The sequence below is a fragment of the Leptonychotes weddellii genome, chromosome 10 (genome assembly GCF_054177405.1).
Source record: "Leptonychotes weddellii isolate Sample4059 chromosome 10, ASM5417740v2, whole genome shotgun sequence".
Lineage (NCBI taxonomy): Eukaryota > Metazoa > Chordata > Mammalia > Carnivora > Phocidae > Leptonychotes > Leptonychotes weddellii.
The window spans coordinates 10,884,560-10,905,544 of NC_138378.1; the positions used below are offsets into that span (position 1 = coordinate 10,884,560).

General features: G+C 51.0%; 1 protein-coding gene across 1 annotated transcript in view; it reads left to right on the forward strand.

The window, feature by feature from the left end:
* The window catches only part of PTGIS (prostaglandin I2 synthase), a 40,986-nt gene that overhangs the window by 13,379 nt on the left and 6,622 nt on the right, over positions 1-20,985 (forward strand). The window contains exons 5-8 of the mRNA XM_081831940.1: positions 4,309-4,460; positions 11,292-11,473; positions 18,985-19,153; positions 20,148-20,329. Coding sequence (XP_081688066.1) covers positions 4,309-4,460; positions 11,292-11,473; positions 18,985-19,153; positions 20,148-20,329 — 685 coding nt within the window. The remainder of the gene's footprint in view (positions 1-4,308; positions 4,461-11,291; positions 11,474-18,984; positions 19,154-20,147; positions 20,330-20,985) is intronic.

Consider the following 20,985-nt stretch of genomic DNA (forward strand, 5'->3'; position numbering starts at 1 on the left):
ACTGAGCCACCCAGGCGCCCTGGGCTCTTCTAACCAGACTGAAAGGGAGGGCTTCCCTGAGGGTCTGGCCTCAGACTTGGGGGCTGGCTACAGATGTCCCCCATGCCGAGACTGTAGACATAGGAGCCCGCAGGGGCAGAGTGACGGAGGTAGGAGGACGCGTGGCCAGAGGACCAGTGTGGCTGAGCCCAGCGAGCCGAGGCGGTGGGGTTAAGATGAGGTCAGAGCACTTGGCTTTCGGAAACCGGGTCTCACAGAGCCTCAAGGCCGGGAAAGGCTTTGGAATTTATTCTAAGTAAGATGAGTGACACTGGGGGTTTGGGCAGAGGCGTGACAGGATTGGGCTTGGGGTTTAAAGCTGTCTTTGGCTGCGGACAGAGACTAACCTTGGCGGGGGGCTTGTTAGGAGGCTGTTGACGTAGCCCAGGTGAGAGAACAGGAGCCTGGACCCGGAGGTGACCGGGAGATGGCAACAAAGGGGTAGCTCTGGGGGCAGAGTTGGCAGGACATGCTGAGGATTTGATGGGGCGGGGTGGGCAGCATGGGCACAGTGGGATGGGAAAGAGCAAGAAGGACAGCCGCGGATCTCTGGTGGTGCCGTTAACTGGCCAGCATTTCAGAAACCAAAGGCCATTTCAGCTGCTTCACAAAAGCTAGAGACAGAGTTTCAGAATAAAGGACAGGCATTTGCTGACACAGATGGGCACACAGGTACATTTATGACACCTACATATGTGCTCACATGTAGGCTTATGTGCGTTAACACTTCTCACCCTCGCAACAGCTCCACGAGACTGGAACTTAACAAACCCCATTTGACAGATGAAGAAACTGAGGCCCGGAGAGCCTAAGGCATTTGCCCAGAGTCGCATCATTTGGGGTCATGGCGGGGCTGCCTGTAGAGCCTACACTTTTATTTTTTTAATAAAGATTTTATTTAGGGGGGCCTGGGTGGCTCAGTCGTTAAGCGTCTGTCTTCAGCTCAGGTCATGATCCCTGGTTCCTGGGATCGAGCCCCACATTGGGTTCCCTGCTCAGCGGGAAGCCTGCTTCTCCCTCTCCCACTCCCCCTGCTTGTGTTCCCTCTCTCGCTGTGTCTCTCTCTGTCAAATAAATAAATAAATAAAATCTTTAAAAAAAAAGATTTATTGATCGATTTGAGAGACAGGGAGAGTGAGCAAGTGGGGGGGAAGGTCAGAGGGAGAGAAAGAATCTCAAGCCAACTCCACGCTCAGCGTGGAGCCCGACATGAGGCTCGATCCCACGACCCCGAGATCATGACGAGCTGAAATCAAGAGTCAGTCACCCAGCCACTGAGCCACCCAGGCGGCCCTGCAGAGCCTGCACTTTCAAGCACACCTTTGCTGTGTAAGTGGTCCGCATTTTTCTCCTGTCACCCTGGAGTGGTGCAAACACCATCAGCGCTGTAATTCATCTGGGTGATGCTGGTCCACTCCACCCCGTCATTGTGGGATCGGGGAGACTGAGGTCCAGAGAGGAGCAGCTAAAACCACACAGCAAGTTCATAGCAGGGCATCTCCCATGTCCCCTGGCTCCTGTCACCCTATGTCCTTGTGTGAGAAAAAGAAGTCAGGGAGGAGGCTGTGGCACTGGGGGGGAGTGGGGACGATGTGGTGGCAGCCGGGTCCGTTTACGCCCTTGGTAACAGCCATGTGTGTATGTGGGGGTGGGGAGGGTCACATGTAAATGGATCCCTGTGTCTTCAGGATCTGAGGCCTGGGATGAAGCTTCTGTTTCCTGGCCTGGTGGACTTGGCCTTTTTAGTGCCGTCTGCAGCCCCTGAGATAGGAAGGGAATGAGTGAGTTGGATGACAGGAGGTGCAGGCTCGTGTGTCCCCGAACCATGAGATGCCACCACTTACACCTTCCAACCCGTCCTGCGGCACTCCTGCCTCACTCACAGTCCCATCAAAGTTCTAACCCTGGCTACAGGATCCTGCCTCATCAGCCCCAGCCCAGCACACTCCTGCCCCAAGGCCTTTGCACTTTCTGTTCCCTTGCCTGAGGATGCTGTTCCCTGCATGTCTGCATGGGTCTTGCCTCACTTCATTCACCTGTCAAGTGATAACCTCCTCAGAGAGGCTCTCCTGACACCCCAGTTAATAGGACGGCCCCCTCTCTTTACCCAGCTCCATGCCAGCTTTATTTTTCTTCCTGGCTCCTAGCACCACCTACAGGTCATGTGTGTTTACGCACCATGATTTATTCTGTCTTCCGCCCTGTCCCGTGTCACTTTGATGTGCAGGTGCCACGGAAGGGACCCTCACTTCCACAGTGGGAAACCTCATGGCCTTCTTGGGTTTTATATGGTTTATTTTTCATTGCTTATTTTTCATAGAAATATACACACACACACACACACACAGGGAAATGGTTCTCTGCCTTAAGGAAAACACTGGTGCAAATGGGACCAGCGACCACAGGGCTGGCTGACCCAGCTCGTTCCTGGATAAGGGGGGCAGCTGTGACTCCCTGGCTGCCCAGGGTTACCAGGTGGGACTGCAGGCTCGGGGGGTAGGGGGGAGATTCCTTTTTCAAGATGAGATGAGGGGGCATCCAGATTTTGTGTGGTTTTCCCAGTTGTTCAGTTTGTTCATAGGAAAACTCTCTTCACCAAACCAAACACGTTGGTGGACTGAATCCAGTTTGTGAGTTGCACCTTTACAAGTCTGCCGTAAGGAAACTGGGGGCACTGGTATGGAGAACAGGGCCCCAGGGCCTCATGTGACTGGAGGGGCAGGGGGACAAGGACGATGCAGAGGCTCAGGTATGGCCCTGGGAGGGTCCGCTGTTTGGAGGGAAGAGTTGCTGCCTTATGCAGTGGGATGGGCAGGTCGTGAGCTCTCCGTCTCTGTGGGGCATGGAAGCCAGGCCAGATGAGGGAAAGGGATGCAGGGGAAAGGGGGCATAGTAGTAGTCTGGGTGACCGAGCTCGAAATCATGATGACCCTGTAGTTTCTCCCAAGATCAGTGTTCTCAGGATCAAATTCTAATCATCCATCCACCCACCCTCCCTCTCTCCCGTCCCTCCATCCATCCATCCATCCACCCACCCATGCACCCATCTATCCACACACCCTCCAATCCCTCCGCCTATCCCTCCATCGAACATTGATTGAAGATCTGCTGGAGCCTGCACTGCACAGATGAGGGACAGAGTGGGACTAGACAGGCCTCTCTTGGCCCCCACCCTCCCTCATTCCAGCTTCCACCCTCTCCTTGGGAAAGTCCCTCTCCTGGGAGATCCAGGGACGAGGAGAAGCTGATGGGGGACAGGTCAGGGCTCCCGTGGCCTCTCTGCAGAGTTCCAGCCCCTCCCACCACATGGAAAAAGTGAAAACCTGTGGTTTTTCTCCCAGGACTGAGGCCAGTGGGGCTGGGCTCTTGGAGCAGTTACAAATGGCTGGTGGTGAAAACATTTTCTTTAAGAGCATTCCTGTGGGCAGTGTGTGTGTGCGTGTGCACAAGGGCTCATGCTTCCTCCTGTGTCTCATCCTTTGTCCATGCCCCGCCACGCCCTGTCCTTCCTGCTCAGACCCCCAGCACCCTTCAGGTCCAGCCCAAGCTTCTCCCCATGACCACCCAGGCCCCTGCCTTGCCCTGCCCTGTGTCCCTGGCCTTGCCAACCCCCTGGCTGTGCTCCGTCCTGTTCCCTCATATTCCAGCTCCAGTGCCTAGACCAGTGACACCTGGCAGCTCTCTGACCAGACCATGCTTGCCCCCTCGGCTCTGAGCCTTGGCCCAGGTTGTGCCCTTGGCCCGCACCTCTTCTCTCTCCCCTTCTCCCTGCTCACCTCAGACCCTGCCTCCTTCAGGGAACCTGCCCTGACTCCCTCTCCAGGGGCAGTAGCCTCTTTTCCTGACTGGTGCCTCTGTCTTGCCCTGCTGTCCCCTCAGTCACTCTGTAATGGCCTCATCAGCCTCCTCACTGCTCTTCAACCCTGCATCTCCTTCCTGGCTCAGGATGTTGCCCTGAACCCGCCCCCACCCCGTGCTCTTTGTACTCTGAGCCCCTCCCCATATTCTGAGCATCGGCTGATAGGTCCCTTGTTCCCATTCCTCTACCACCTGCTGTCTGTGTCCCGCATGAGAGGGGCCACTCCCTGAGGGCTTGAGGGCTTTGTTTTCTCCACTGCTGACTCCCTGGCCCAGAACAGTCCGGCATAAAGTAGGAAAAGCAGGTGCTCATTAGCTGCATGCATGAAGAAAAGCTTGTAGGCCACTGTGGGAGGGTTTCACCAGGTGTGTCCAAGGAGGACCCCCTGACCCACTGTTTGCCACCTGCAGAGCTGGCTACCTGACTCTGTACGGAGTCGAAGCTCTGCCACGTACCCAGGAGAGCCAGGCCCAGGACCGCGCCCACTCAGCTGATGTCTTCCACACCTTCCGCCAGCTCGACCTGCTGCTCCCCAAACTGGCACGTGGCTCCCTGTCAGTGGGTAAGCACTGTGGGGGGCCATGGTGGGTGGTGTGGCAGACAGAGGGACTCAGGGGGAGCCCACACACCAGCTGAAGGATCACAGACAACCTAGGAGGAAGGACAGTCTCTCACCCTGGGAAGCAGTGAGATCCCTGTCACTGGGCATATGCAAGAACACAGTGGTGGGGGGTAGGGCTCGAGCCAGAGCTGGGGTTCCTGGTAGATACAGCACATCTGCAGTAGGGCCTGGAGACCTCATTGTGGGGTTTATTTATTCTATTTTTAAAGGTTTTTAATACTTTTTTTTCCTGAGGCATAATTTTCATAGAGGAGAGCACACAGGTCCTAAATGCACAGCTGAGAGGTAAATCTAAATGCTTCATGTCCTTTCCCACTCAATATCCAACCCACAGAGGGAGCCACCGTATGGGTTCCTTTCACCTCAGATTAGTTTTACCTTTCTTGAGCTTCCCATAAATAGGATCAGACAGTGTGTGCCCTTCTGTGTCTGGCTTCTGTCACTCAACTTCTTGTCTGTCAACTTCGGCCTGGTTGCCGTATGTATCAGTAGTCTGTTTTTGTTGTAGCATAGCATTTTGTTAGAGTGAGGTACCATGATGTTTGTCCATCCCCTGGTTGATGGATGTCTGGGTCTTTCCCAGTTCGGGGCTGTTGTGAATTAGGCTGTCCTTGTCCGTGTCCTTTGTGGCACACGTGCCTTCATTTCTCTTAGTTATGAGCCTTCCACTCTTAGGACATTGATCTTGCGTGTTGAAGGAATTGTTCCGCCACTTAGCATGTTCTTATGGAACCCCACATCTCGAGTATTTCCACTTGGGTTTGTGAAAATCCACCCCATTTATTTTTGTGGCTCCAGAGGGGACTCAGTATTGGTAAAGAGGTTCTGGCAGGATTCAGTACATGGGGCCATGGGAACCACTGGGCTGCACTGTCTTCTGGCCACTGTGTCTCCAGCTACCTAGTGAGAAGAATCCCCTGGGGCCCTTGTTAATGATACAAGTCCCCAGGCTCCATCCCGGTCCAGCTGAATCCAAGTCTCCAGGGAGGCCAGGAAACTGCATGTATGACAAGTGCTACAGGAAGTTTGAGAAATAATGTGCGTCTTGGACTCAGACACTTGTGGCAAAACCTGGATTCAGATCCCTACTGGCGGGCTTCAGCACTGATGACTTTGGGCAAGTTACTTAACTTCTTTTTGCCCCAGGTCCTTTCTCTGGGGGGCAGTTGAAGGGAGTGATTGAGACAGACTCTCAGCTCAGATGGCTCGAGGTGGTTTACTGGATCCTATATATTGTCCCTGTGCCTCAATGATCTCATCTGTAAAATGGGGAGAACAATAGGGTCTTCCTAAAGGGTGACTGTTAGGAATGGCTGAGGTAATAAGAAAAAACACTTTTGTGTTGAGCACTTTCTATGAGCCAGATACCAGGTTAAGCGTGATCTCATTCAGTGCTCTCAACAGCTCATGACCCCATTTCCTTTATGTAATTTTTAAAAACCAAACTTTAACACATTAGATTGTTTAAATTAAGAAAAACATTCTCGGGGCACCTGGGTGACTGAGTCAGTTAAGCATCTGACTTCAGCTCAGGTCCTGGGATGGAGCCCCGTGTTGGGTTCAGTAGGGAGTCTGCTTGTCCCTCTCGCCCTACCCCGCTCATGCTCTCTCTGTCTCTCTCAAATAAATAAAATCTTTAAAAAAAAAAAAAAGAAAGAAACATTCTTGTGGCTAACAATTCAAAGACGTAGACAGTAAGAGTAATAATACTCTCCCAAGCCCAGCTTCCTGTGGAAACCAATGTTAACATGCTGGTATATATCCCTTCACACTGTTTTATAGGAATAGTGTATTTTACAGATAGAGTCACTGTGTATTTTAGAAAGGGATTATATCTATTGTCTGCAATTCAATTTTTTTTTTTTAACCTACCACTATAGCTGTGTATTCTTCCCTGTCAATACAAACATCTTCTAGTGGTGTCAGCCAATGCAATTAGATAAGAGAAATCAACTACTGGTTATAAGAATGGGTAAAGAAGAGGTAAAACTCTCCCTGTTTGCAGAAGATCTGACGCTATGCTGGGAAAACCCCAGGAAATCCATGGTAAAACTAACTCAAACAAAAAAGACTCTAACAAAGTAGAAGGATATAAAATCAACATGCAGAAGAATTGAGACATCTTGGGCGCCTGGGTGGCTCAGATGGTTAAGCGTCTGCCTTCGGCTCAGGTCATGATCCTGGAGTCCCGGGATCAAGTCCCGCATCGGGCTCCCTGCTCGGCGGGGAGTCTGCTTCTCCCTCTGACCCTCCTCCCTCTCCTGCTCTCTGTCTCTCATTCTCTCTCTCTCAAAAAAATAAATAAAATCTTAAAAAAAATAAAAAAAAAGAAGAATTGAGACATCTTTGCAGCTCTTGCTTGCCAGTATTTAGGCAGCCTTCCCCCTCCAGTGGATATTTATAATTGTTTCCTTGTTTGTGTGTGTATGGTTAGTATAGTGTTTCATTGTACTTGTATCTTCTCTACCATCTGGTGATTTTATTCCTCTCTGACAGTTTCCTGGAAGTGGGTTTGCCACCTCGAAGGGCATACACATTAAAATTCTTGTTCCCTGCTGCCACATCATTTCCAAAACCATGGAGCAATTCATAGGCCTGCCCGAAGGGAGGGAGTCTGCTCATTCCCCACCAGATGTTATCAGTCTTTCTATTTGTTTGCCAATCTGATGGGCGGAGGCGGGTAACTTGTTGTTTTAACTTGCATTTCCCCACAACCTTGTCAACAAGCAGTTATCAGCCTTTAAAGCCTCACCAATCTGATGGGCAAAAAAAGGGCATCTGGCTTTATGGGCATTTCCCTGACCACTGTGATGAAACAGCTTTTCGTGTTTCACCAGCCCTTTGCTTTTCCTCTCTGTGAGTTGCCTCTTGGCATCCTTTTAGAAACAACTCCTTGTATCATTGAATCCTGCCATCAAGGCTAACAGGTTGGCATTATTATACCCATTTTGCAAGTAGGGAAACTGAGGCTCAGAGAGGCGAAGTCATTTGTCAGGGACACACAGCTGGGAGGTCACAGAGCCAGCAAAATGAAAACTTGGTCTGATTGCAAAATCCTGTGTGTAAAACACCTGACAAGGCACCTGACACATCCCAGCACCAGTTGCTTCTCCAGGAAAGAGTGGTTTCTCCACTGCTCTTTCCTCCATACGGAGGCTACCAGGGACCCTGGGTCATTCAGGGAGCAACTCTGGGCCCTGGATAGGAAGGCTGCATTTTCCAGTGCGGGCAGCAGGTGGCAATGTAGGGGAAGGTTTCTCATCTTTGGGCTCGAGGCTGGTGGACAAAGCTCCCCAGACCTTGTTGGGCTTGTGAAGAGTGCGGCCTCTTTGGAAGCGTGATTTGGCAGAACCTATCAAAACAGAAAGGCTCATTCCTTTGATCCTGAACTTCCACTACTAGGAATTATCCTAGCTCATGTCTAGAGGTGCACAAAGATATTCATTGCCCCATTGCTCATAATAGCAAATGCAGCAAACAGCCTAAATGTTCCCCAGCAGGGACTGATGGAGTAAATTATGCATTCACATAGAGGAAAACTGTGCAACTTAAAGCAGAACGGGATATACTGTTATAGGATGAAATCTATTATGAAAAACGTGTAGAAGAGTGGGTATATTGTGAGGTTTTTTATTTTAATTTTTTTCCCATTTTACTGAGCTATGATTGACACATGACACTGTACAAGTTTGAGGCGTACAGCATAATGACATATATATTGTGAAAAGAGCACCAAAATAAGTTTTGTTAACATCCCTGTTTTGTAAGAATGTGGGAACATGTATAGATTTTTACTTCTCAGGAGGTTGAGATGAGATGATGATGCCCATTTGCACTCTTAGAGCAGCTTGCTTTCTTTTTCTTCTTCTTTTTTTTATACCAGGTGCATGCATTATTCCCCCCTGCACTATTAAAAATACAAACATATTTTAAAAGAAAATTGACCGTTTGGGGGACCCTTAGATCACTGAGTCTGGTGCTTCTCATGCAGGAGGGAATTGGGGGCAGTTAATTAGAGCCCCGAGCTAAATATGCTGGAATGTTCATTTTACTGGATTATTTGGGAGGGGCCTCTTTTCTTTGAATATTTTTTTGGGGGAAAGGCACTCTTATTTTAAAGGCACAGAGTCTAATGCAAAAGTCTAATACATCTCAAAGGGAAAACATAAGACTTTAAAGATATGTCCCTCTCTGGACTGTGCCCCCAGGTTCCTAGGGAGCAGATGGGCTTCCGAGGAAAAACCTGAGAGCTACTGTAGTCTGAGCCCCTCGTTTTACAGATGGGGAGACTGAGGCCCAGAGGTAGACAGGACCTCAGCCAAGGCCACACAGCATGGGAGGTCTGGGATTTGAAACTAGTGCCTAGCAGTTCTGAATCACAGCACTCATGATCCCATGAGCTAGGTTGCCTCCATTTTACAGATGGGGAAACTGAGGCTCGGAGATCCAAATTATTTGCACAAGATCATCTTTCTTTTTTTTTAAGATTTTATTTATTTATTTGACAGAGACAGAGACAGCGAAAGCAGGAACACAAGCAGGAGGAGTGGGAGAGGGAGAAGCAGGCTTCCCGCTGAGCAGGGAGCCCGATGCGGGGCTCAATCCCAGGACTCTGGGATCATGACTTGAGCCGAAGGCAGCCGCTTAACGACAGAGCCACCCAGGCGCCCCCAAGATCATCTTTCTAAGAAGGAACAGAGCTAGGATTTCTACCTGGGTCTCCCTGGCTGCGAACTCTGTGTTCTTTATTTCACAAATTATTTCCTAATTATAGAAAGAGTACGTGAATATATTCTCCAGGGACTAACAATTTGCTAACATTCAGTAGCTTTATTTAATAATATAGCTACTGTTTACTAGGCCTGTCTATGCCTGGCATTGCTCTCTCTGCTTTATAGGTTAACACATTCAATTCCTGCATAACCCTTTGCATGGGAATTCGTTATCCCAGTTTACAAGTGTGAAAACTGAGGAGTTGAGAGGTGGGGTGGATTTTTGTTGTTGTTGAATCATTGGAGTTCTTTATATATTTTGGATACTAGACCCTTATCAGATGCATGATTTGCAAATATTTTCCCTCATTCTGCTGGTTGTCTTTTCATACTGCATTGCTTTTTAAAGTCATCCTGAAAAGTTGTGTTGACAGTGATATTCAAGGTTTATAGCTCTGCTGTCAGACCTCAAAGAATGCCAGTCATTTCCCAATCCGTGTTCAATTTCTCTGTTTCCTTTAACCATTTCATCAGATAATTCTTATAAGCATCCAGAATGAGCATCGACCAGGGGCACTTCAACAATTCCTATACCCTCCAGTCACCTGCTGAAACTTTCCGCTTGCCCAGGTCCCACCCCCCGAGATTCTGGCAAGATTGTTCTGTGGTGGGACCTGGGCATCCAGAGATTTCAAAGCTCCTGGGTGATTCTCCAGTGCCCCCAAAATTAAGAAACACAGGAAGATAATGTAGTTGATGAAGAGTTGGGCCCATTGCTTTAAATTGAGAAGGATATCACCTCAAAGGGTCTAGAGGTTGAAGAAGAGCATACAGAGCATATCATTTGAAAATGTAACTAAGATGCTTAAAATATATGTGTATTTTAATATAAGCCTAGCCTACATTTCCACCCTTTCAAATGCCCTGTAAGATGCAGCCCAGTTTAGGACCATTGGATAGATGGGTCTTCCTGAAACACTGCTTTGTGGTTCCAAACAGGCAATAACAAAGTTTCTAGTGCTTGGGAACCTTGTAACAATCCAAAGCAACATCCGCTTTTCCAAGGGGTGATTTCGGAAGAACCAAATCTTTTATTTGCACATACGTTTGTAAATACAGCACCGTCTTGTAGCATTAACACACCATATAAATAATAAGCACCTGGCTTCACACCCTCAACGGTCTGCCCTTGTGGGCCCATCTGGATCTGTACCCGGTTTCCACCGCGGCGCCGTGCTCCAGAGCATGACCTGCCGGTGTTTATTTCATGGTGATATCAGCTGGCAATCCGAGGGCCACAGCTGACCTTCAGAGATGCTTTTGCGGCCTGCACAGTGATGCACAGTTCTTGCTCAGATGCTAACCTTAAAAAACAGGGGGAGAGTCCATATGAACATCTGGATTTTCATTGTCTTCTGAAAACTCAGGCTCCCGGCTGTGCTGGGCCAAGTTTGTCTGTCGGGCCCGTGGGGCTGAGAAGAGGCCACCCCACCCCTCCTGTTCCCCATGGCCCCTTCCTGGCCCTCCTCCCTCATGTACCTTCCCTGCCTTCCCCGGAGGTAGTGGAGTATGAGACCCCAGGCCCATCTGTCCCCACTTGATGGCAGTTAGGTTATTTCCCAGTGTCTCCTGAATGCCGCTGTGCTGAGTCTGCTCGTAGATGTCCCCCAGGGCGCGCGGGCTGGCGTTGCTTTGGGATCGGACCCTGGGAAGGGAGAATGCTGCTCTGTGTTTCGTGTTCCTTCCCCTGCTGCGTAAGAAGCACCATTCACTTAAGGCGTACTGACGGGGCACCAACGGTGGGCCAGGTGCTGGACACACAGATACGAATAAAACCGAAAAGGCCCTTTACTCCTGTCCCCTGGCGGCAGGGAGGACGGAGAATAACAGGTCAGCATTCAAAGGCCCTCCCTGGAGCCTCTTTCTCCAGCCCCCCCCCCCCCCAAGGAGTAACACCCACCAGCAGACCCTTGGCCTCAAGGGACATCCGGCTGGGTGGCCCCGGGCTGGGGCGGGGGGGGGATCTATAACCCCCACCCTCTGTGCTCTGGCCCCATAGGGGATAAGGACCGCGCGTGCCAAGTCAAAGGTCGCCTGTGGAAGCTGCTGTCCCCGGCCCGGCTGGCTACCCGGGCCCACCGGAGCCGCTGGCTGGAGAGTTACCTGCTGCACCTGGAGGAGACAGGCACGGCGGAGGCCATGCAGGCTCGGGCCATGGTGCTGCAGCTCTGGGCCACACAGGTGGGCGTGGCCGTGCGGGGGTGGGGGGCACGCAGGTGCGGCTGCGCACGTGAGCGCCTGTGGGTGCTGTCGGGCACGCGCCCGCACGCGTGTGCGTGGGCATACGAGTGCGCGTGCGTGGGGGTGTGCGTTTGCGAGTGTTTGTCCGCACGAGTGTGGGCCCGGACACAGACCCAGCGGTCAGTTCCCTGGCTTTCCAGACTGTCAGGCCGTTAGCACGAACAGGATCATTCGTTCAGTATTCAGTTGTTTTTTGAATTTGGAAGAATGTCAAACTGAGAGAAGAGCTGTGTGAATAGCTTAATAGACACTTACATACACTTGACCTTGATTTCCCAATTTTGAACATTTTATCGCATGTGCTTTCTCTCTCTCCCTCTCCCCTTCTCCTCCTCCTCCCTCTGTCCTACTGTGATTATTTTACTGAACCATTTGCAAATAAATTGCAGACATCATGGCTCTTTACCCCTCGTTTACTTGAGCATACATTCCTGGGAGCAAGAATTTTCCCTTACGTGACACAGTACAATGATCACATTCAGGACAGTTAACCCAGATACAGGATCATTAGTTAATAGGCAGTCTCTATTCCAGTTTTGCCAGTTGTCCCAGTAATGTCCTTTATGGCTCATCTTGGTCCGACAGCCAATCCAGGATCACACGGTGCATTTAGTCATTCTGTCTTTTGAGTTTTCTTTAATATGGAACAGTGTCTTGCCTTTCATTGTTTTTCCTGACCTTGACATTTTTGGAGTATGCAGAACAGTCATTTTGAAGAATTATTTAAAAGTTCCTTTGAGTACTTCCCATAGGCCTCAAAGACCTGCTTTTGTTGCTTGTGTTTTCGCTGGCTGTGGGGGTGGGGCAGACAATCAAAGAAACACATGTATAGGGTGATTTTAGATGTGGATATGCAGGATGTAAAATGGAGTCATGAATAGAGAGATCCTGGGGGTCTCCTGTAGCCCAGGGGGTCGGGGAGGCCTCTCTGAGGAGATGTTTGGTTGATAAGAAAGAGCTGAAGTTGGGAGCTTGGGAGGGATGTGGGAATAGAACTTTCCAAGTGGGGAAAACTGCAAGTGCAAAGGCCCTGAGGTTGTATCATACCCAGTGTTTGAGCAACAGCAAGGAGTTGAGTGTGGCTGAAGCAGAGTAGAGAGGGGGCGGTGCTGGGAGTGAGGGAAGAGGGCCTGTGGGTCCCAGTAAGTAAGGACTTGGGATTTTTCTCTGGGTGAGGTGGGAGCCCTGGGAGTGTTCTAAGCAGAGGAGGGACAGGATCTGAGGAGAAAAGGCAGAAGCAGGGACACCAATAAGGAGACGGTGGTGGTAGGACCAGGTGGTGGCCATGGAGGTGATGAGGAAGTGGATGGATTCTGGAAACAGAGAAGACAGTGCCAATGGATGTGGTAATGGACCAGATACTGAGGAGAGAGAAAGTGGGGCTCAGGATGCTGCCTCTCGAGACCTGGTTCCTCTCCTCTCCTGGACCCCAGAGTCCCGCTCCTTCTGTTGGCCCCTCCTCAGCTGGGACAGCTGCACAGACTGACGTTTCTGGGTAATTCCCTTCCCATTGACTTGCAGCTTATTTTTAGTTTTCTCTCAGAGCCATTAACTGTCCTTGCAGGCAAAGGCTGACAAGGGGCAAGGGTTGGGTTTAATCAACAGTTGGGGCCCCATTAGTGCCTAATAACATATTGATGGGCAGAGACTTGGCATTCCAAACTGCCCCCAGAATCCCTTGCTGAATGACCTCTGTCAGCAGAACTGGACGCTGGCTTGGGGGCTTGAGTGGCAGAAAGCCTGGGGAACAGCCTTTGGCGGGGCCAGGAGAACTGAGCAGGACTTGGGGACAGGACATCCTCTGACTCTGAGTCGTTGGCAGCATGCAGAATTCAGGCAAGTGGGAAGACACTTCGAGAGCTCGAGTCTTGAGAATAGGGCCAAGATGCTGAGTAGCCCAGTGGTTTCGGGCGCAGGCCCTGTGATCAACCTGCCTGGTTGTAAAACGAAAATGGCAGTCCCTTCCTCAAGGCGCTTTGGTGAGGAAGAGAGGAAGGAATGATGCAAAGCCTGTAACCTGCTCGGAGACAACTAGAGCTCAGGAGACATGTTCAACAGATATTTAGTGAGGGCCCACTGTGTGCTGGGCATCATTCTAGAAGCTGGAGATAGAGCAGTGAGCAGACCAAAGATCCCTCCTCTTATGGAGCTGATATTCTGGGAGAGAGCAATTGATAAACAAGTAAGCATATTAAAATATAGTCAAGTTCTGCAGAGAGAGGATAAAGCAGGGGAGGGAATAGCAGAGGGGAATGAGGAGGGGCTGCTTTATATAGGGTGGCCAAGGAAGACCTCACCAAGAAGATGATACCTGAGCAGAAACTCAAAGGAAGGGAGGGAGTGGGGGAGCCATATAGATACATAGGATGAGGGTATCTGAGCAGGGGACACAGCAAGTGCAAAGGCCCTGAGGTGCGGGGATGAGGATGATGAGAGAGACAGCAGGTGCCAGACCATGCAGGGCCCTGTGGGCTTTGGGGAGAACTTTGACTTTTACTCTAAGAAAGGAATTCTTTGAGGGCTCTGAGCAGAGGAACAACATGGCCTGCCATCTGCTTTAGGGAGCTCATTCTGGCTACACTGCTGAGAATCGGCTGTAGTGAGAGAAGTGGAGGCAGGGAGACTAGAGATGAGGCCACTGCAGGGTCCAGGCAAGAGAGGATGGTGCTGGACCAGGGTAGGCGCAGAGGCCCAGAGGGTGAGTGCGTGCGTTCTGGACTCATTTCCAGGTTTAACCAACAGAATTTGCTGTTGGACGGGACGTTGAGAGAGGGCTCCAACGAGGATGCCTCCAGGTTTTGGTCTAAGCAACAGGAAGGATGAAGATGTTGTTAACAGATGCGCAAGATGGTGGAAGGGGCAAGTCTGGGGGGAGAAAATCAGAGGGTTGGTTTTGGGTGTGCTGAGTTTGAAATGGACAGCTGGGTGGGAGGTGGGGGTGTATGGCTGGAGTAAAGAAGAATCTGGAGTTCAGGGTTAAGGCCCAGGGGGGAGATGTGCATTTGGGAGTTGGCAGCCACCGGACTGGAGACAGTGGGGGCCTGGGTGGATGGAGAAGGGACCAAGCCCTGGGCCTCTGCAGCTGTGGGGGTCAGGAAGATGGGGAGGAGCCTGCCCAGGAGACTGAGGAGGAGTGGCCAGGGGGCTGGGAGGGGAACCGGGAGGGAGGCCACTCAGAGGCTAGCTGCAGAAAGAGTTCCACAAGGTGGCAAATGGTGTAGCTGTGATTGCTAGTGTCTGGTCGGAGTGAAGTCAGGGGTGATAATGGAGGGGTCAGCAGAGGCTCCAGCATCCAGGGCCCTAGAGGGCCACCTGGTGGGCTGAGATCCAAGGTCCAGGCCAGGGAAGAGGCTGGCTCTGAGGGCACCAGGTGGGCAGAGAGAGTTCATGAAGGCCTGCCCGGCAGGCCCGCAACAGTCCAGGCTCCCCTCCCAGCTCTGAGCCTTTAGGCAGTGGGTGACCATGTTGACCCTAAAAAAATTTGTTTTTAATCATAAAAAGTGAAAAGAAAGATCATCTATGATCTCCCAGCCCCAGATGGGCTTCCCCAGATGGTGGCAGTGAAGGCCACCAGCGGCTCCCGGCTGTTGGGCAGTCCCTGCGGAGGAGGGCTTCTCCTTCCCTGGGATTCTCACAGAGATCCCAAGTGTGGTGCTCGCTGGCCCAGCCGGGGTCACACGTCCCCTCTGAGGGCATCACTCAGAGTGGCCCAGCCTGGGTCACGTGGCCACACCTGCGGTCTAGGGGGGGGTGGGTCAGCCCCAGATGATCAGAGTGAAGTGGAGGTAGTTCTTCGAAGGAAAATGGGGCTGTTACCCACAGGCAAGGGAGGGAATGCGGGGCAGGCAGGGCTGCAGGTGTCCCCCACTCCTACGACTGTGTGGTGAGGTGGCCACAATGTGGCGCACAGGAGTCTCCGGGACCTGCATCCCGCACCCCTTGAGCGCCCCTGGAGGCCAGCTACCGCCATTCACAGAAAAAGTAGAGCAGAGGACAGGTGCTCCTGGGTGAATGGACTTTGGCTGCAAGGGTAGGGAATGAGGCTAGATGGGACATGTCCTCCTGGGTAAACTGAGGCAAGGCCCTATGGGAGGCTCAACTTCCAGGATGGTGAATTGAAGATCTCTCTCTCTTTTTTTAAAGATTTTATTTATTTATTTATTTGACAGAGAGAGAGATAGCGAGAGCAGGAACACAAGCAGGGGGAGTGGGAGAGGGAGAAGCAGGCTTCCCGCCAAGCAGGGAGCCCGATGCGGGACTCGATCCCAGGACCCAGGGATCATGACCTGAGCCGAAGGCAGACGCTTAACGACTGAGCCACCCAGGCACCCGAATTCAAGATCTCTTGTAGTGGTGTGATCACATACACACATGCACACTCACACGTCTGGGTGGTTGGGTGGAAGGCAGTCTTTGCCACTTCCCTAATTTGCCACAGCTTTTTCCTGAAAGCAGAGATCACTGAGCAGCCTCAAGTTCCCCGCCCACTTCGTAATTAATCAGTGGTGGCCCCCATCAGACTGTCTGGTTGAGATAAAATGGCCCTTGCACTGAGTTAACGCAAGGCTGAATTATTTATCACTACACTCCCCTGGCTATTTAAGTGATGGACAGCAAGTGACCTTGCTTGTCTCTGCTGGAGCTGAGGTGCTGGAGGAAATCTCAACAGTGTCCAAGTTCCCCCTTGTTCTCGAACAGGGTGGGGGAGGGAGAGGAAGAGTGCTGGGAGGGAAACCACTTCTGAGCACCTACTCTGTGCCAACATGTGGAGGTCGCTTGTATCCAGTCTCAGTCTCAGGGGACCATTGTGGAACCCCAGGAGTGAGCATGTTATCCCCATTTTACCAAGAGGGAGGTTCTTTTTTTTTTTTTTAAGATTTATTTGTTTATTTTAGAGAGAGAGAGAGTAGGGGGAGGGACAGAGGGAGAGGGAGAGAGTCTTAAGCAGACTCCACACTGAGCGCAGAGCCCGAGGTGGGGCTCGATCTCACAACCCTGAGGTCATGACCTGAGCCAAAATCAAGAATTGGATGCTTAACCAACTGCACCACCCAGGCGCCCCTCGAGAGGGAGGTTCCAAGACCGGGAGTGAGAAGTGACTTATCCAGAATCACAGAAAGAGGGGAGTTGGGATTTGAACCCAGCTCTGCCTGGTCCAATCCAGAGTTCTGCCAGCCCACCTCCCGGGCTGCCTTGGGACATAGATGTTTATTTGACAAATGCCATTGAGCCCGTGCTATGTGCTGGGCCATGAGCAGAGGCTAGGGAGTGCTTAGTTTTCCTTTTCAGTGAAAAGGATGATAACAGTGCCTGCTTGAAGGGAGGATTGAGAGAGGAAGCTTGGCCACCTCCTTGGTGCCGAGCTCTCAGTAGCTAAAGAAAAAAACCAAAATTTGTGTCACCATCATCGATGCTCTGGTGCACTTGTTTACTACCTTTTTCCGAATGTTTTCTTCTGTGATGAAGATCGTGCAGTTTTTAAAATCCACGTTTTAATTTGACCTAATATGGTGTCATGAGCTTTTCTCCTGGTCATTGCAGATCACTATAAAGATACTCATTTTTTTTTTTTTAAAGATTTTATTTATTTATTTGACAGGGGGAGAGACAGTGAGAGAGGGAACCCAAGCAGGGGGAGTGGGAGAGGGAGAAGCAGGCTCCACGCAGAGCAGGGAGCCCGATGCGGGACTCGATCCCAGGACCCTGGGATCATGACCTGAGCCGAAGGCAGTCGCTTAACCGACTGAGCCACCCAGGCGCCCTAAAGATACTCATTTTTGTTTTGCTTAAAAATACTGCATCCAGCGGCACTTGGGTGGCTCAGTTGGTGAAGCGTCTGACTCTTGATTTCGGCTCAGGTCATGATCTCAGGGTCGTGAGATCGAGCCCTGTGTCAGGATCTGTGCTCAATGGGGAGATTGCTTGAGGATTCTCTCTGTACCTCAGCCTCTGCCCCTCCCCACTCTCTCTCTCTAAAAATAAATAAATCTTAAAAAAAAAAAAGTACTGCGTCCATTAAAAAAAGTCAAACAGTTTAAAAAGACATACGCAGTGCAAATCAGTACCCACCCCCTGTCCTTCCAGCTTCTGTCCCAGAGGCTCCTTCAAGAGCTGGTCTGTGCTTCCTCATATGATCCCTCTTGAAAAGTACATGTAAGTGGGAGCACGGTGAACCCCTGTTCCACGTCGTGCTTCCTGCATCTTGGCTACAGTCCCGTCAGCACACACACAGCTGCACAGTCACTGCCTTTTAACGACTTCCTGTATCATCATCCTGAGGAGGGATCATCCTGTATCTCATTGATCTATTGATAGACATTGAGATTGCTTCCAATCTTTTGTTGTTACGTCAGCCCTGCGATCAATATCCTTGTGCAAATGTCCTTTTGTCTGTGCGCGATTATGTCTGTAATAGAGTTACTGGGGAAATATGATATGTAATGACTCTTAACATCATCAAGACTGGCTGGTGGACAAAACTCTTCCCCCCCAGTCGAGGTGAGTTGGTATTCCACCCATGCCTGGAGCTCATTTCAGGGAACCCCACACACGGTTTAGCCACATGCTAGATACCTGAATATTAAAACAGTTCAGCTAAGGCTGAAGTCTGGGAGCAAGAAATTCTATCCATTTTCCTAATTACTGAACTATTGGGGATTTTTATGTAATTTTTGTTCAAGAAATTATGAGCTCTCACAGTCCCCATTGATTATGGCTTCTTTGTTTCATACATACACAGTACTCAGTTATTTGAAAGTAGATGTCCAGATGTCACATCAGTTTGCTATTGCTGTAGACCAGCCAACCACAAAAACGCAGTGGCACACACTGAGGGGCGTTTATTTACCTCATGGGTCTGTGGGTCTGCTGGGAGTCAGCTGCGCTACACTGGGCGCAGCTGGACAGCCAGCTCTGCCCTGTGTGTCTCGCGTCCTCCTCGTGGGACCAGCAAGCCAGCCGGGCAGGTGGAAACACACAAGGTCTCTTAAGAGATTCACGGGGCTGGGGAAGTACCCTCTGCCTCTGAGATGGGAGGGAGTGCCAAGTCCACGGTGAGGGGCGTGGATACAGGGAAGGGTGGAGAATTGGGGCTAAGGATGCAGTTACCCTCAGATGTTAACCATAATCTTAACTGATACACCTTGTTCCTACTTCTGACCCTTCTTTGCCGATTCGCTATGAAGATTACCTGTGCGAGCTCAGATCAATGAGTTTGCTCAAGGTCGGGGATGCCAAGAATAGCCCTGAAATAGGCATTGGGCTACACCAAAGCCCCAGAGCACATTTGGGCCATGGCCTGAGCTGAAGATAAACATGAGTCATGCCTAGATGTTTGGCAGCCGTGGGAACCTCTGTGCCTTGGCCCGGGCTGTGTCTGTGGCACAGACCGATCAGCTCTCGCCCCAGGCCTGCCTTCTTGGTGGTATAACAGGGGCTCCTTCTCATTGCAGGGGAATATGGGTCCTGCTGCCTTCTGGCTTCTGCTCTTCCTCCTCAAGAATCCCGAGGCCCTGGCGGCTGTCCGTGGAGAGCTCGAGCAGCTCCTCTCCAGAGCGGAGCAGCCCATTTCGCAGATGACCACCATCCCCCAGAAGGTTTTGGACAGCATGCCTGTGCTCGGTGAGAGAGGCAGACTCTCCAAATTAGCCCCAAAGACTGAGTCATCGTGGGCACCCTAAGTCCTTCCCAGCATGGGCTTCCACAAGTCCAGGGTCCTTTGGCATCCTCTGACCTAGGGTCTCCCTAGACCTCCTATCTTCTTAGACCTGGCATCTCTATGCCCCTGTCTCAGCTGCCCAGGACTCGTGGACTCAGTAGATTTGCGGTTGCCATCGGCAGAAAACCTCACTTAAACTGGCTGAAGCAGAAAAATGACTTTTTTTGAGGGCATTAACTAGAAAGTTCAGAGGATATCTAGCTTCAGGCACAGGTGGACCCAGGTGCTTTAACAACATCATCAGGACTCAGTACTCGCTCTCTCAGCCCTGCTCTGCTGGGTTGGCTCCAGTTCCAGGCCCGCAGGATGGCCACCAGCAGGTCCAGGCTGATACGCTGTCAGCCCAGGGAGGGTGCGCTTCTCTGCAACATTCCTACCCAAAGTCCCAGGAATGTGTCTTATTGGTTTTCTTTGAGTTATATGTCCACCTTGAACCAATTATGGGGTTCAAAAGGTTGGGATGCTTGGATTGGCCAATCACACAGAGCCCATGGAATTGGGAGTGAAGTCAACAAACAGCCCAACCTCTGAGAGTGGGAGAGGGGTGATCCCCAGAAGAAAACCAGGGAACTATTTCCAGATGGGAAATGTTAGCTGGGCAGACAGAAACAACCAATATCGATGGCCCTGCTCCCCTGTAGTCTCTTCTGATATCTCCCTGGCTCCCGTAGTCCCTCACAGCTTCTAGAGTCAGACTCAAACCCTCACATCCAAGGTCTGAGGACCATAGTAATCGTATCTCATCACTTGGCCTTTTGTGGCCTCACTGTGTGATGGTGGGCAAGTTACATACCCTCTCTGAGCCTGCTCACCTTCCTCTATAAAATGAGAGTTGGGGCTGGCATTTTAGTGTGTGAGGGGACAGCTGCTGACCCTTCCTGGTACCTGCCTGTGCAGATAGCGTGCTGAGTGAGAGCCTCAGGCTCACCGCTGCGCCCTTCATTACCCGGGAGGTTGTGGTGGACCTGGCCCTGCCCATGGCAGACGGGCGGGAATTCAGCCTGAGACGTGGAGACCGCCTCCTCCTCTTTCCCTTCCTGAGTCCCCAGAAAGACCCGGAAATCTACACAGACCCAGAGGTAAATTACATACTAGGGACCATGGGGGAAAAAATCAGTGGCTTTGGGACTAGCCAAATCTGAGTGGCAGCCCACTTCTGCTCTTTGTTTTCTGTGTGACCATGCCCAGATTCCTTCACCTGTCTGTTTTCTCACCAGTGAAATGGACCTCATAATAGCACCTGCCTCACAGGGTTGTCAGGAAGATTAAATGAGAATATGTAAGAAAGGCCTTCACAGTGCCTGGCACACATGGAGTGCTTTGTAAGCGATAGCTGAGCAATTTTCCTTTTATTGGAATGTTACAATGTCAGCTTCTCAACACTTTTCTCTCTCCCTGGACTTTGAGATGGGTCAAACTTTCACAGTTTCTAACAGATTTGGGTGCTTACCCTGTGCCAGGACCTATGCTGTATATTCATCCATCCACTCACCCATCCATCCCACCCATCCATCCACCCCTCCACCCACCTTCCTATCCATTCACCCATCCATCCCACCCATCCATCCATCCACCCACCCACCCATCCATCCATCCACCCCATCCATCCATCTGTCCATCTGTCCACCCACCCACCACCCATCCATCCATCTACCCACCCATCCACCCATCCACCCACCCACCCACCCATCCATCAACTCACCCTTCCATCTCTCTAACCACTGGTCCATTCACC